Source organism: Taurulus bubalis (genome assembly GCF_910589615.1).
Source record: "Taurulus bubalis genome assembly, chromosome: 5".
Classification (NCBI taxonomy): domain Eukaryota; kingdom Metazoa; phylum Chordata; class Actinopteri; order Perciformes; family Cottidae; genus Taurulus; species Taurulus bubalis.
Genome location: NC_136593.1, coordinates 8,526,705 through 8,539,552, shown reverse-complemented (window position 1 = coordinate 8,539,552; position 12,848 = coordinate 8,526,705). Strand labels below are relative to the sequence as shown.

At 40.7% G+C, this 12,848-nt stretch overlaps 1 protein-coding gene across 1 annotated transcript in view; it reads left to right on the top strand.

Annotated features, from left to right (window-relative positions):
- asic1b (acid-sensing (proton-gated) ion channel 1b) overlaps window positions 1-12,848 on the top strand; it is a gene marked incomplete at both ends in the record, with an annotated part of 145,521 nt that extends 132,673 nt beyond the window's left edge. Inside the window, 7 exons of the mRNA XM_079217946.1 lie at window positions 2,636-2,786; window positions 3,656-3,712; window positions 4,204-4,357; window positions 10,763-10,854; window positions 11,194-11,273; window positions 11,855-11,956; window positions 12,753-12,848. Of these exons, the coding sequence (XP_079074072.1) occupies window positions 2,636-2,786; window positions 3,656-3,712; window positions 4,204-4,357; window positions 10,763-10,854; window positions 11,194-11,273; window positions 11,855-11,956; window positions 12,753-12,848 (732 nt within the window). The remainder of the gene's footprint in view (window positions 1-2,635; window positions 2,787-3,655; window positions 3,713-4,203; window positions 4,358-10,762; window positions 10,855-11,193; window positions 11,274-11,854; window positions 11,957-12,752) is intronic.

The following is a 12,848-nucleotide window of genomic DNA, read 5'->3' as shown; positions in this document are numbered from 1 at the left end:
CATGATTCGTTTTCTTCATCGTGGTTGTTACTCAGCATGCCGACATGTCCTAATATCTCGCACACCAGGCTCACTTTTGTCCACACTTGCAGAATTAAGCTTTTGCAGGAGTTTAACCAACGGGAAGTAATGATGCCACAAGGTGGTTTAGGATGGCTGAGTAGAGCTTTTGAAAATAAGCAGAGAAATAGAAATAGCACAAGAGAGCCATTTCCCAGCCACATCGTCTAGTCCACGTGATGAGGTGAATAAATACACACGCACCTCCAATTGATTACCACATTTTACCCAGCTCTGATGGTTTTTATGTTCTGTTTGACTTTGTGAAACGTCCTTGAAAATAAGCAGAGAAACCGTCATAATCTCCTGATTAGATTTCATTCAGATCTATCTGGCTTACTTGAGTGTGCTGTACAGTATGTTAATGTGTGTGAATCCTGTATGAGCATGTTGAACATCGCCTTGGGTTATTAGTAACCCCCGCGGTTGCCTCTTGCACTTCAGTACAAATTGTAAAAAGCTGATCCCTAAATCATAACAGTAGCCTTTAATTTATTGCTGTGTGTTCACCCAGTGATGAACCCATGAGGTGGAAACACACAGGGGCTGTTTTATAGCATTTAATGCATCCCATTTTATAATTTTTTAAAGATATGTACATTTCTAAAAAGTGCTCTTTTTCTACATAAATAGTATGATGCAGTCTGAAAAAGACTCATTGGAGCTTGTTTTGGATTTGGAGGTTTATATGTTTACATTCGTCCTACTTTGTGTATTTTCATTTCTGCATTAATTCTTTGCTCAGTATTTTTTGTCTATTGCTTTCTGTCATTTTGATTCTAAAATGCTCAAATGCCCTGATGATGGAGGTCAGGGACTAGCAATGCCTCTGGCTGTGATCACTTCAGTATTCAAGTAACATGCACATCATTATCTCATCTTTATTCAATTGTATTAAGTTTTCTTTTTGAGTGTTGGGAATGTGCCGTTTTTCCGACCTACACTTCTATTTTATTGGTTTGATGGTCTATGTATATGCTGCTTACATTAAATGAAGCATTATGCTTTACTTTACCATGTGTTATGCATATTGTTCCAACGTGTTATTACTGACATTTAGAGAGAGCTGAAACAATTAGTCAGCTAATTAATTAATTAAGCAATTCCTTGAGCAAAAAAGCCAAACACATGGTATCAGCTTCTTTCGTGTGAATACTAGCTTGGTCTTCTTTTCCCTTTTATTAGTGTACTTTGATTAGTTACACAAAACAAGCAATCTGAATATGTCAACTTGGGTCTAAGGAAACTGTATTGTATTGGATTTGATATGCAAAACAATTAATAGAGAAGAATAACCTGCAGGTTAATCCATTATCAAAAACATTGTTAGATGCAGGCCTGGTAACATGGTCATATCATATTTTTTCGGAGCATTTTAATTGCCTCCCAGCAGCTCTCAACGTGACGACAGCTTAGCCAGCGGCTCCTAGCTAACGGTACGACCAGCGCTTGCAGTGCAAATTTAGGGGAAGTGCTGACAGAATTCACAGTGTTTACCTGAGGAGTAACCGAATGGAGGGTGCTACGCTTTAGCGACGACGCTGTGAGTCGGCGTTATCAGCTGTAACCACCGTATGAGAGCCGCGAGCTAACTAGCAAGGCACGCTCACATGCAATACAAGCACACACAGCTGGCCTCGCTATTGTCAACAAAGCACGGAAAAGGGGAGAGCAACTTCCATCTCTTTCCGTAGCAAATAGTTGTTTGCCGCCATATTTATGCTCTGAATCCCATATTTCCCACACTTTTAAAATGAACGGTGATATTTTTAGGACTTATGAAGATGTTATTAGCCTCTAATTTTAATTGCAGACTCAAAGGTGATAATGTCAACATAATTATGAAATGTGATTTTTAAAGGGTTTTCAAACTCAACATTTCTTTAAATTAAGAAAGTTTACTGAGTATATAACAGCAGACTAATTGCACATTTCTCCTACGACCCCCCCAAAACTGTGTTTGTACCTCAGAGAAAATACGAAATACGAAAAAATTATTGAATGTGGCTAGTTCTCCTAAATCACTCCAACACGCCACTTAAGAACGAAATTGTCCGTAAGAGCTTCTTGCGTGACGTCCATTGTGTGAAAAGTTCACCGTCCTCCAAAAGTTTCTCTGTATTTGACTGAGATGTCTATATATCCACATAAAGGATATTTTACGACAGCTTGCACCAGAGTCATAGAGAATGTACATTTGCGGATCAAAACAAAAGCAAGATGTCACCATGCAAAGCTATTTTAGAATGTAAACTTCAACATCACAGCTCCATCACACAGCCGATACTATTCAGTTACTGCCTGGCGAGTGGGCAGTACAATGAAAGCATCGAGGGAGACTGGAAATAGCAGAGGCGTAGGAGAGAAGCTCCCACAATAAGCACCACTATACACATGCATTTACCATGGATAAAGAATGGGATTCATATTCTGTGCCAAATACAATAAATGTGTAATGGCTTCTAATATATTAACAGAAACTACAAGGTCAAACGACCGCATTAACGGCACAAAGGAAATGAAAATATGCTCCGCAGCTAAATTGGTGATGCTCTGCCGCTTCTCTGTCTCTCAGCTGACGTACCTGCCTCCACCATGGGGGGACTGCAAGGCCACGGCGATGGACTCAGACTTCTTCAGCACTTACAGCATCACGGCCTGCCGTATCGACTGTGAGACGCGGTACCTGGTGGAGAACTGCAACTGCAGGATGGTCCACATGCCTGGTAGGAACCAGAAGGGCATCTCATTGCTGGATGCAAAGACTGCATATCTACATTTATTAATCGAGATGTTACAGTGTCTGTTGTCGTTGTTGAAGGTGCTTTCATTTGAAATCGTGGCGAAGACAATTTTGACGGAACCAACAGCCACTGCAGATGCATCAGATACTTTCACACTCCAATGGATCGGAAAAAAACTCCACTATTTTCACTTTGTGTTTATGCAGTGATTACAGCTGGCATTTTCTGTCTGCCTCCTCCTTTAAATCGCCCTGTGGCATCTCAGACGGAAAAGATGAAAAGCAGTTGGGCTCAGAGGAAACACTTGAATGTGAAAATGATTGTTAATGTCTGTCTCTTTAATCAGGGTCACTTTCAGCTCTGTGTTTGCAGACAATCTACCTGCGTAATAATCAGGATTAGCTGCTATCTTCTAGGGATTGTGCAGCGGATTAATGTGAGTCCAGAGAGAACTCCCTAGCTAAAACACTCCTATTCATCTCTGTCATTAGCGTGATTTTAAAAGAGTATGAAGCACAATGCAGTGAATACCTGGGGAAATAATTCCCTCTACATCTAGGACATATATTTTTCCTGTGTTGAGGCAGAGAATGGTTTAACTGCCACTGCAGAGAATGATGGAGAGGGTGACAGACTGAAAGCGCTGACGAGAGACGGCGAATGTACCAAAGATTAATGAAATCAATTACGAGATGAGATCACATTTGTGACGAATATCCAGTCCTAATAAGGACAACAATGACGTCCTGAGACTAAATAAATTATATGCGCAGATCTCATCATCCTTTTTTCCTCTTTCGCCCTCTTTTTGTTGACATTGAGAACATTGTGTTTCTCCTGCCTATCCTTAGGAGATGCCCCATACTGCACCCCGGAGCAGTACAAGGAGTGTGCAGACCCGGCCTTGGGTAAGTGTGTGTATGTGCGTGTGTGTGTGTGTGTGTGTCCTACTGTTGCTGATAACAGATAATAGTGTTCCTTCAGACTGATCGTAGACATTATCAAATGGTAAACCTCAGGCCTGGCGCTGCGGCGCTCCTTTTCACACTCCCCTGTCTCTCCATCAACTGATACCTTTCAGACCATTCATGTCTGTTACTTGTATTCTTATTGACTCGCAATCTCTCGCTCTCTCATGACACAGATTCACACGTCGGCCTTTGGCTGCCGCTGTCTCTCCCACTCTGTCGCCGTGGGGTCTTATATCTTTTATATTTCTTATAAGGGTCTCGGGGGTGTCTCCTTGTGGCGTTTTTTCACGAGTTTTCGACGCCTTTCACTCCACTGCCGTTGTGTTTGTCATCCTGGGGGTGACGTTAAATATACGTGTCTCCTCTCTTTCCATCTCCCTGTCCCCCCGTCTCTCTCGGCCTCTCTTTCTGCCTGATCTAATTTACAGACTTCCTTGTTGAGAGAGACAATGACTACTGTGTGTGCGAGACGCCGTGCAACATGACGCGCTTCGGTAAAGAGATGTCCTTTGTCAAGATACCCAGCAAAGCATCAGCCAAGTACCTCGCGAAGAAATTCAACAAGACAGAGCAGTACATAGCGTAAGTCCAGGTCTTGTGTCTTATTTATTCAATGATGAATGCAGATTCTTTTATCCAGTTTTACACATTATCACCGTGGTAGCATTCTGTGTAACCAGTCTCTTACTGCTGGCTGCTAAGCTGCTCCACATAAAGCAGGTGGACGTTATACTTGTAAATGTCTTTTAGGTCTATTTCCATAGTTGTGATTAAAGAACTGCCCATGTCTTAAGACATGTTTGATTAATAGTTTGTGTCCGATTAAAGGTATTCAATTATCTTGTATTCTTAAAACATATCCACTCATTTTCCCTCATTGGAAAAAACAGAATCTACAAATATTTAAATGTGTTTTTGTTTCAAAAGTGTATTGGTCGTGCACAAGATGACTCCTACTTCACTGTAAAGTAAACCATTATCAGGGTGTGTGTGTGTGTGTGTGTGTGTGTGTGTGTGTGTGTGTGTGTGTGTGTGTGTGTGTGTGTGTGTGTGTGTGTGTGTGTGTGTGTGTGTGTGTGTGTGTGTGTGTTGGATGTTTCAGGTTTTCCCATCATTACATGTTCGGCTAAGACTGGCTTACAAACTAGCTATGATGTTACAAAATCAGGTTTGTTCATACAACTCATACCAACTCATATTAAAGCTGAGCCCAGATAAACTTCAGCACATGAGACTTTTAGTGTGAAATACTCGGTCGGAGGGGGACTTTATGTGTTACTACCTTTTCTGGTGCTGGGGGACGATTCAGGAATTCAATTGTTGCTCATCAACTTTCTGTAGAATCATATTGAGATAAATGATACTATCACGTTATGGTTTTACAAAACTAATTGTGATTGAAGAATTAGTTCCTTAAGTTTTTGCTTTATTAGATGAAATGCGTGCATTCATAATGAGATTTATAGATATCCATTTTTATGATTATGTTTTCAGACATGATTCAACGACCCCGAGATGAAAGGAATCATTTGTTTCTTCCAGCTTTTGGTCATTTGTTTAAATTAGAGAAATAATTCGCAAAAGCGGGCCAAAAGGTAGCGTGTTGTGTCGCCATCATATTATGGCAAAATGTTGCTGCCGTTCAATGCTGATGAATCTCAAACGGCACTTTTGATCTTGTTTGTGAGGAACTTGGAGTAAAACCAGATGTTTTGTTCGTGTGTTTTTTTAAAGTGTATCAAACCTTGACAGAAAATGAACACAATTAAAGCTGCATTGGAAATCTCTTAAAACAAGGTTGCATCATGTGTCAGCGATCTACTGTATGCAGCAGAATTTAAGTGTTTTGAAGTTCCCTTCAAGCAGCTCGCTTAAAGGCTGAACAATAACTGCTACTTCACTTCCTCAAATTTGGATATTTTTTAGGCGCTTGCAGTCAGAGGATGATTTGATTAATCGGCCAAGAATGTACTCTTTCTTTGCCTCATCTAATGAAAGATCAATGGTAGTTCAAGTAAATGAGTAAAGGGTGCAATAATAGTTGAATCTTTTATCTATCCTTCCCGGCGGAGCTACTGAGGATGAGATAATTACACCATATGTAGTCAGAGTGCTGCAAAAACCTTTCACTTCTCCCTGCTGGAAGTTGTATTTAATTCCCGGTGGATAGATGTGAGTCTATCCAACTCGTGTTTTGAGAGACCATATTTCCAAGCAAAGTCAGTCAGATAAGCATTAGCTGGGAGTGTTCTGGTGTCTGGACTGCACAGTGTTTAGTGGTGTGAAACTGAAATCTGTGACAATGGACTGTCCTTCTACTGGGAGCCACTAATGCAGAGGGAGAGAGAGACTTTGACACACAGAGACAGCTTCACAGGCTGTTGACCACAGCTCTGATCTGACGTATTGAAGGTTACTCACTAAGCAAGGAGAACATCTGACAGTGAAGGAGCGTCATTCAAGCTGCAGGCTGACGCCTCAAACAAGTGGACCTACACCCAGAGAAAACACCCGGTAATGTCAGCAATAACCAAATTAAAAATTAAAAAACACCTAGATCAGTGATTCCCAACCAGGGGCACTATGTACCTCAGGGGGCAACTCCTTCTGCAGTTGCCAAGGATTACAGGGAAGGATTGTAGAGAAGGCCAACTAAGTACAGTGACATTGAAATAAATAGCTAAATGTGATGAATAGACAGTAAAACATAGATAGAGTATGGGTTGAAACACTGTAGTTAGGTAAATGTAACAGACAAATATATATAGTGTTTGATACAGACAGCTTTAAGTAAAGGAGCAGTGTGTAGGATTTAGTGGCATCTAGTGGTAAGGTGGCAGATTGCATACAACTCCACCGCACACCTCCTTTTCTTCCCGTGTCGGAGAACTACGGTCGGCTTTATGTAGCGTAATAATGCGAAAGGCTCTCACAGAGCCGGGGTTTGGTTTGTTCGTTCTGGGTTACTTCAGAAAGATGGCGGACTCCAGAAGAGGACCCGCTACCTAAGGAGATAAAAACGGCTCATTCTGAGGTAACAAAAACACAATGATTCTTAGTTGCAGGTGGTTATTAACTAATAAACACATATGTATGAATATTTTATTACATTTCGGTCAATAATCTTCCTAAATCCTACTGTAATAAATAATCAGTTGAAATAGCAAAAAGTAATTGATAAACAGTTAAAAAATAAAATTGTTAGCGTTTAAAGTAATGGATAAACAGTTGACATTTTTTTGGGGGGATAAACCTATCTTTAACTTGGAGGGACCCATTGAGATCAAGATTCACACAACTCATTCTCTATTGTACAATAAGAACTTTGATATCAGGCAGAAACCAATTCCCTTAGTTTCAAATCTTTTTGAACGTTATACCAAGTGAGAGGAGCCGAGCACTGGAAGTGTCATTCCCAGTTCAGTCCCTGCACTTGGAAGAGACAACAGTGATCTCAGGCTGTAACTACAGTCAGATTTCTGAACAAGTGCAAATGTCTGATGGGACTTTACCCAGAATGACTTCATAAATGGACGAGTACCAATAACTGAGCCTTTGAAATTATGTTTTAACATTAGCTAACCATTTATATTTTCAATTAACACATTTGTACTTTGACTTGCCAATGGCAGAAATTCACAGATATAATTAGCATTGATAAAGTCTATTCCATTTAGGTGAGCCAGGTCCAGGGTCCTGGTTTTGTACGTGCGTGTATGAGCCTGTGGACGTATGACAAAAAATACCACCTCACTCTGCGAGTAATTAGTGTGCGATGATTGTTTTTCATGGTGTTTACTAGGGATGTTTTTTGTGCTTTTAATAAAGTCTGTGCAGTCAAACTGCAGGGGCTGAACGTATATTTCTTACTTTGCATTAAACATTTCTCATTGGTACCTCCATCTCTAAATTATCAGCTGTAATTTGCATCTCAACTTACCCTCCGGCTTTAGCAGAGTTTCCTTTAAAACAGATCTTCACTTGTCTTGACTTAAATGTAAGTAATAAAGCAGTGCACCAAGAATGAAAAAAAAGAAAAACTACAAAGTCGAGTTACGGTTTTGATCTCATCTCCAATGGGGTGTGAAGTCTGATTTGTCCCACAGAGAGGATATTCAGGAATCAAAATAATAGTCTTTGCCCTGGGCCTTTAAACTAATCCCCATTCTTTTTCACTCTGCGGAATTCCCGAGTTTTAGACATTAACACAGCATGAAATCAAATAGCTGTCATAATCTCCCTTGTTTTCCACGATTATCGGTGCGTAAAGCCTGCAAGCTTTTGGTCAAATAAGAAGCACAGCTGCACGACTTTTCGGACGCCAACTGGCTACGGTTTCATAATGTAAGACTGGAAAACAACAACAAAGAAGTTCATATTGAATTCAAGAGGAGAACCATTAAAATGACATTTGTTTTAAAGCAACATCATTAAAACCAATGACAATTCACAGAATGAAGTCTTAGCTGTCAGGGTTGATACAATGCTGCGAGAAAAAAAAAGCATTAGGACAAATCCATCCCAAAAGCATCAACGACGAAACCAAGCAATTCAAAAATATTTGTGGCAAACATCCTCTTTTGTAATTGATGTTGCTGATGTATCACAATATAGATATGTTAGCTCAAAGGGAAATCCTGCAGATGAATCCTCCAGAGAAACTAACAGCGGGACGCTTCTTAAGCTGCCAGAGATGGGACAAGGGACCAGAGTTTCTCTGTAAGCCAGACAGAGAATGACCAAAACCTCACTTGGAAATCTCTGCGAACAATCCAGAAATCAAACAAGACATCACAATGAACCTCTTTCTCAACAATCCACTGAAGCGCACAAGGACTGTAGTCGACTATTGTTTGTCTTGGAGGAATCTGAAAGACTGCTGAAGCTCGGCGTCTTAAAGTAACAACATCACTCTTGCAGCGGATATGAAAGAGAAAAGAGAGTCAGAGTGTTCTGAGCAGCTTTGAAAAAGATCCTGGAAAACTAAAGGTTGAAAAAGAGATGCAAGACGAAAAAGCTAGACGCTGAGGACAGTGTTTATGTCCTGAGTATCTCATTCAGGCAGAAGGAGCAGTAGTTTCTTTCGATTAAAGACAAAGATTTAAATATGAAATATCAGTACTCATAGCTGGTATGAAGGGGTTTCAAAAGTAGCAATACTTTGTTCAAACTGTATCTGCTGCTGGATAATGGACTTCTGAGAGTAAGTGGCCTGAACAGATCCAAACATCCGATTATTCTCTCAGAGGACCTTCACACACCCACACTATTGTTACGACATATCCATGAACAACTCGGACATGGAGAAATAAATCACATGCAGGACTATCAAAGCTTACTTCGCTGCAAGACAGATCTTAATAGACTGTGTTGAGTGTTACAACAGCAGGGAAGGATTTGAGAATAAATAAATGGCAGACTTGCACCTGGAGAGGATTCTACCAGAGAATCCATTTACAGATGTGAGAGTAGACCACTTCGATCCTATAGAGATCAAGAGAGGTCGAAGTCTTGTTAAAAGGTATGGCGTAATCTTCACTTGCACGACAAGCAGGCCGGTACGTCTTGAAGTTGCAAATACACTTGACCCAGACTCCTTCGTCAATGCATTACGACGATGTATCTGACGATGAGGTCAAGTTTCCTCTTGAAGATCAGACAATGGCACAAATTATGTTGGACCGTAAAGAGAATTCAGAGAAGCACTTAATGGCTTGAATCAGGAGAAAATCCAGGGTGCTATGCTTCCGCGATGGATGAAGTGGTACTTTAACGTCACTTTAACCAACATGTTCTGGAAGATTAAATATTGCAAACTTAAAATGTGTGAAATTGAAGCAGTTTTAAATGATCAACCCAATACCAATATGTCCAATTATCCAATCCAAGCACTCACTTCCAGGTCCATCTTACTGAGCACTATATCTATGGAGACAATACATGACAGGCTTATATTGGAAGCAGTGGACACAGGAATACTTTGCCTCTAATCCAAGAACAACAACAGTGGTTAAAGGCAAAGAGAAGCTTCGCTCCAGCCAGGTGACATTGTTCTGGTGGCTGATGCCGCTGTACCACGAGGCTCCTGGTTAATAGGCAGAGTACTGGAGACCAAACTAGATGCACTGGGTCTTGTACGCACAGTTCGTCTTAGAAAGACCGAAAACAAGGATTTGTCTGCTCCAAGAAGCTGAGACCTAAGTGCAGCAAGGACTAGTAGCTCTAAAAATACAAAACAGAAGAAAAGACTATGAATTGGCAACACATAGTTCATACCTGTTTTATTGTAATATACACATTTTGTGCTGTATATAGCTCCTTTTATTATGTATTGTTAACTGTTTTGTTATAACCTGAAGACAAATTAGGAGCGGGTGTGAAGAGCCATTTGTGTTTGTTGATGGCATGTTATATATTTTGTTTAGATATACAGTATTGTGCAGTATTAGTTTGGACACTTGGTGGAATTCATTAGATGCACAATATTGTCGGCTTTATGTAGGTCCATAAATAAATGGGTGTGTATACAGAAAACCAGAAAAGGGAATTGGGAAACCCTGTTACGTTCATCTCTGAGTACAACTACAGTACCTCAATAAACCCCAAACTAAACTGCAAATAACGACTGTAAAAGTTGGTTGTATTTGGTCTGTGTAAGACCACTCCTACCAGTGGATTAAAGGCAACTGAAAAAAATGACATTTGCTATTATTTATGTTATTTTTCTTCTTAAATGTTCTTGTACTGGTGGTTTTGAAATTAAATGTTTAATTAAAGGACATCAAAAGTCAAAGTCATTACACCCACCTTGGAGAACTCTTTGACGGCAGATACATTTTCTTTAACTTGACGCATATGCTCTGCTATCTGCAAAAAGTAGCAGACTGACTTGTCATCTTCTCTGCCAGAGGTATAAACAAGTTTATAGAATATAAGCGACATTTGAATATGTGACTTAAGACTGTGTGCTTTTTTCTCTGTTTACAGTGATAACATCCTGGTTCTGGATATCTTCTTTGAAGCACTGAACTATGAAACCATTGAACAAAAGAAAGCCTATGAATTGGCAGGCCTTCTGGGTAAGGAAATAGCTGTCAAGTATTTTCATGGGAATAGATAATATGCAGTATGCAACATGACAGATGCCCTTTATTCAAAGTGGCAGTAATGCAAGCGCTTGCAATTTTATTATACGTGTTGAGATCCCAGAAGACACACAGAAGTGTTTCTTTAATCTATTGTGGCTTTTCAACTCCTTTTTTCCCCCAAACATCTATGTTTTCTGTCACATTTCTCATCTTTCAGACCTTAAAAAAAAGATGAAAAGTACATTTCAAAGCTGTATGAATGCACAGAAAAGTCATTCCTGTCTGTTTTGTGTGACGGTACATTTTGTGCTTTTGTATTCGTCATTTCAGGTGATATCGGAGGTCAGATGGGTCTCTTCATCGGAGCCAGCATCCTCACTATTCTTGAACTCTTTGACTATCTATATGAGGTAAAATATCTCCCATCATCATCATCATCATCATCATCATCGGGAGGCTCTCACTGACATGCGGTTTAATATATTGTGTATGGAAATGTGTACTGATCAGTATTATTTTGATTACTTACTCACAAACTGGAATTTTCCACACAATTTTACCATCTGCACAAGGACACGTTCCTAGTGAGCGTGACGAACGCTGTGCCCCTCACAACCTTACAGTCTGTCTCTGTGTGACACACACACACACACACACACACACAGCTCAGCAGCAGAGATTCTGAATACATTGACATTCTGGATGTATTTTATTTTAGATTAGTCAGGATGTCTTTGTCTGTTCTCATTAGAGTAACTGTTTGTTTCTTCCGCCATGCGTTCCCTTCTACCGGCAATGCAGAACGATATTTTTTCTGTGTGTCTATTTGTTTCACCTGCTCTTGTGTAGGAGGAAACTAATTTATAGATGCATAAAATGAATCTCTTAAATTCCCCTTTGCCGGATCCTTCAAACTCCAAACCAAAAAAAAAGCTGAATATTGTGTTTTGATCGCAAAAGGTCAGTAATGGCTGTCCTCGTCTATTTCCAGGTGATCAAGTACAAGCTGTGCCGATGCGTGAAGAAGAAACACAAAGGCCGCAACAACAATGACCGGGGAGCTGTGCTGAGCCTGGATGATGTGAAGCGCCATGTCAGTAGGCTGCTGATAAACTCTTTCACTGTGTCACACTGCATTTGTTTGTCAGGGACCTTCGCTCTCTTCTTCGTCTTCTCTGGTCTTAACAGCGGCCGGAGTGAAGGCGGGAGTGAAGGCGGGAGAAGCGGCGGCGGCCGTGGTGGTGATGAGGAAGAGTTAGTGAAGAGATGGAGGAAGCTATAGGGCGGGAAGGACTTGAGAGACAGGAAAGGGAGTGAAAGGGTGATTGGGTTGAGAGGGAGAAGAAATTGAGAGTGAGGGAGAAATAGGAGAGCGTAAAGTTGCTTGAATTAAATGAAAGCTGGTGGATGGCAGGGACAAGCTGGAATTAGACCTCTGGATGGTGTGACAGCTCACTTATTTCCAAGTGTAAATGAAGCCAGCTCACTTTAATTGTAAGTCTGAGCCCCGAGAAAGAAAGGAAAGGGAAAGTTGTGCTCCTCCTCTGATCTGCTCTCCTGCTTTACGTGGTAGTCTTTCCATCCAGGTTTATTATTTCCATCTTTCTTTTTTATGTCTTTGGGATCTATATTCTCTCCGGCCCAGCGTGTTGCTCATGTCATATTTATCTGGGAGTTTATGACTTTACGGATTTTCTCAAATGCATTTTATTTTCTGTTTGACTCCGTGTGATGACTCCCCCTCTGCTTGTTTGCCTCTCCTCTATCTCAACACTTCCTCTCCTGATGACCATTTATCTCCTCTATCTTTACCCTCCTCTCTACTTCACCTTGCTTGCCTTCGTTCTTTTTTCTTTTTTTCTTTCTCTCTCTCCTCATTTCTCTCTCAGGCTCCTTGCGAGAACCTGCGTACACCATCAACGTATCCTGGCAACATGCTACCTCATCACCCGGGCCAGGCCAACTTTGAAGACTTCACTTGCTGA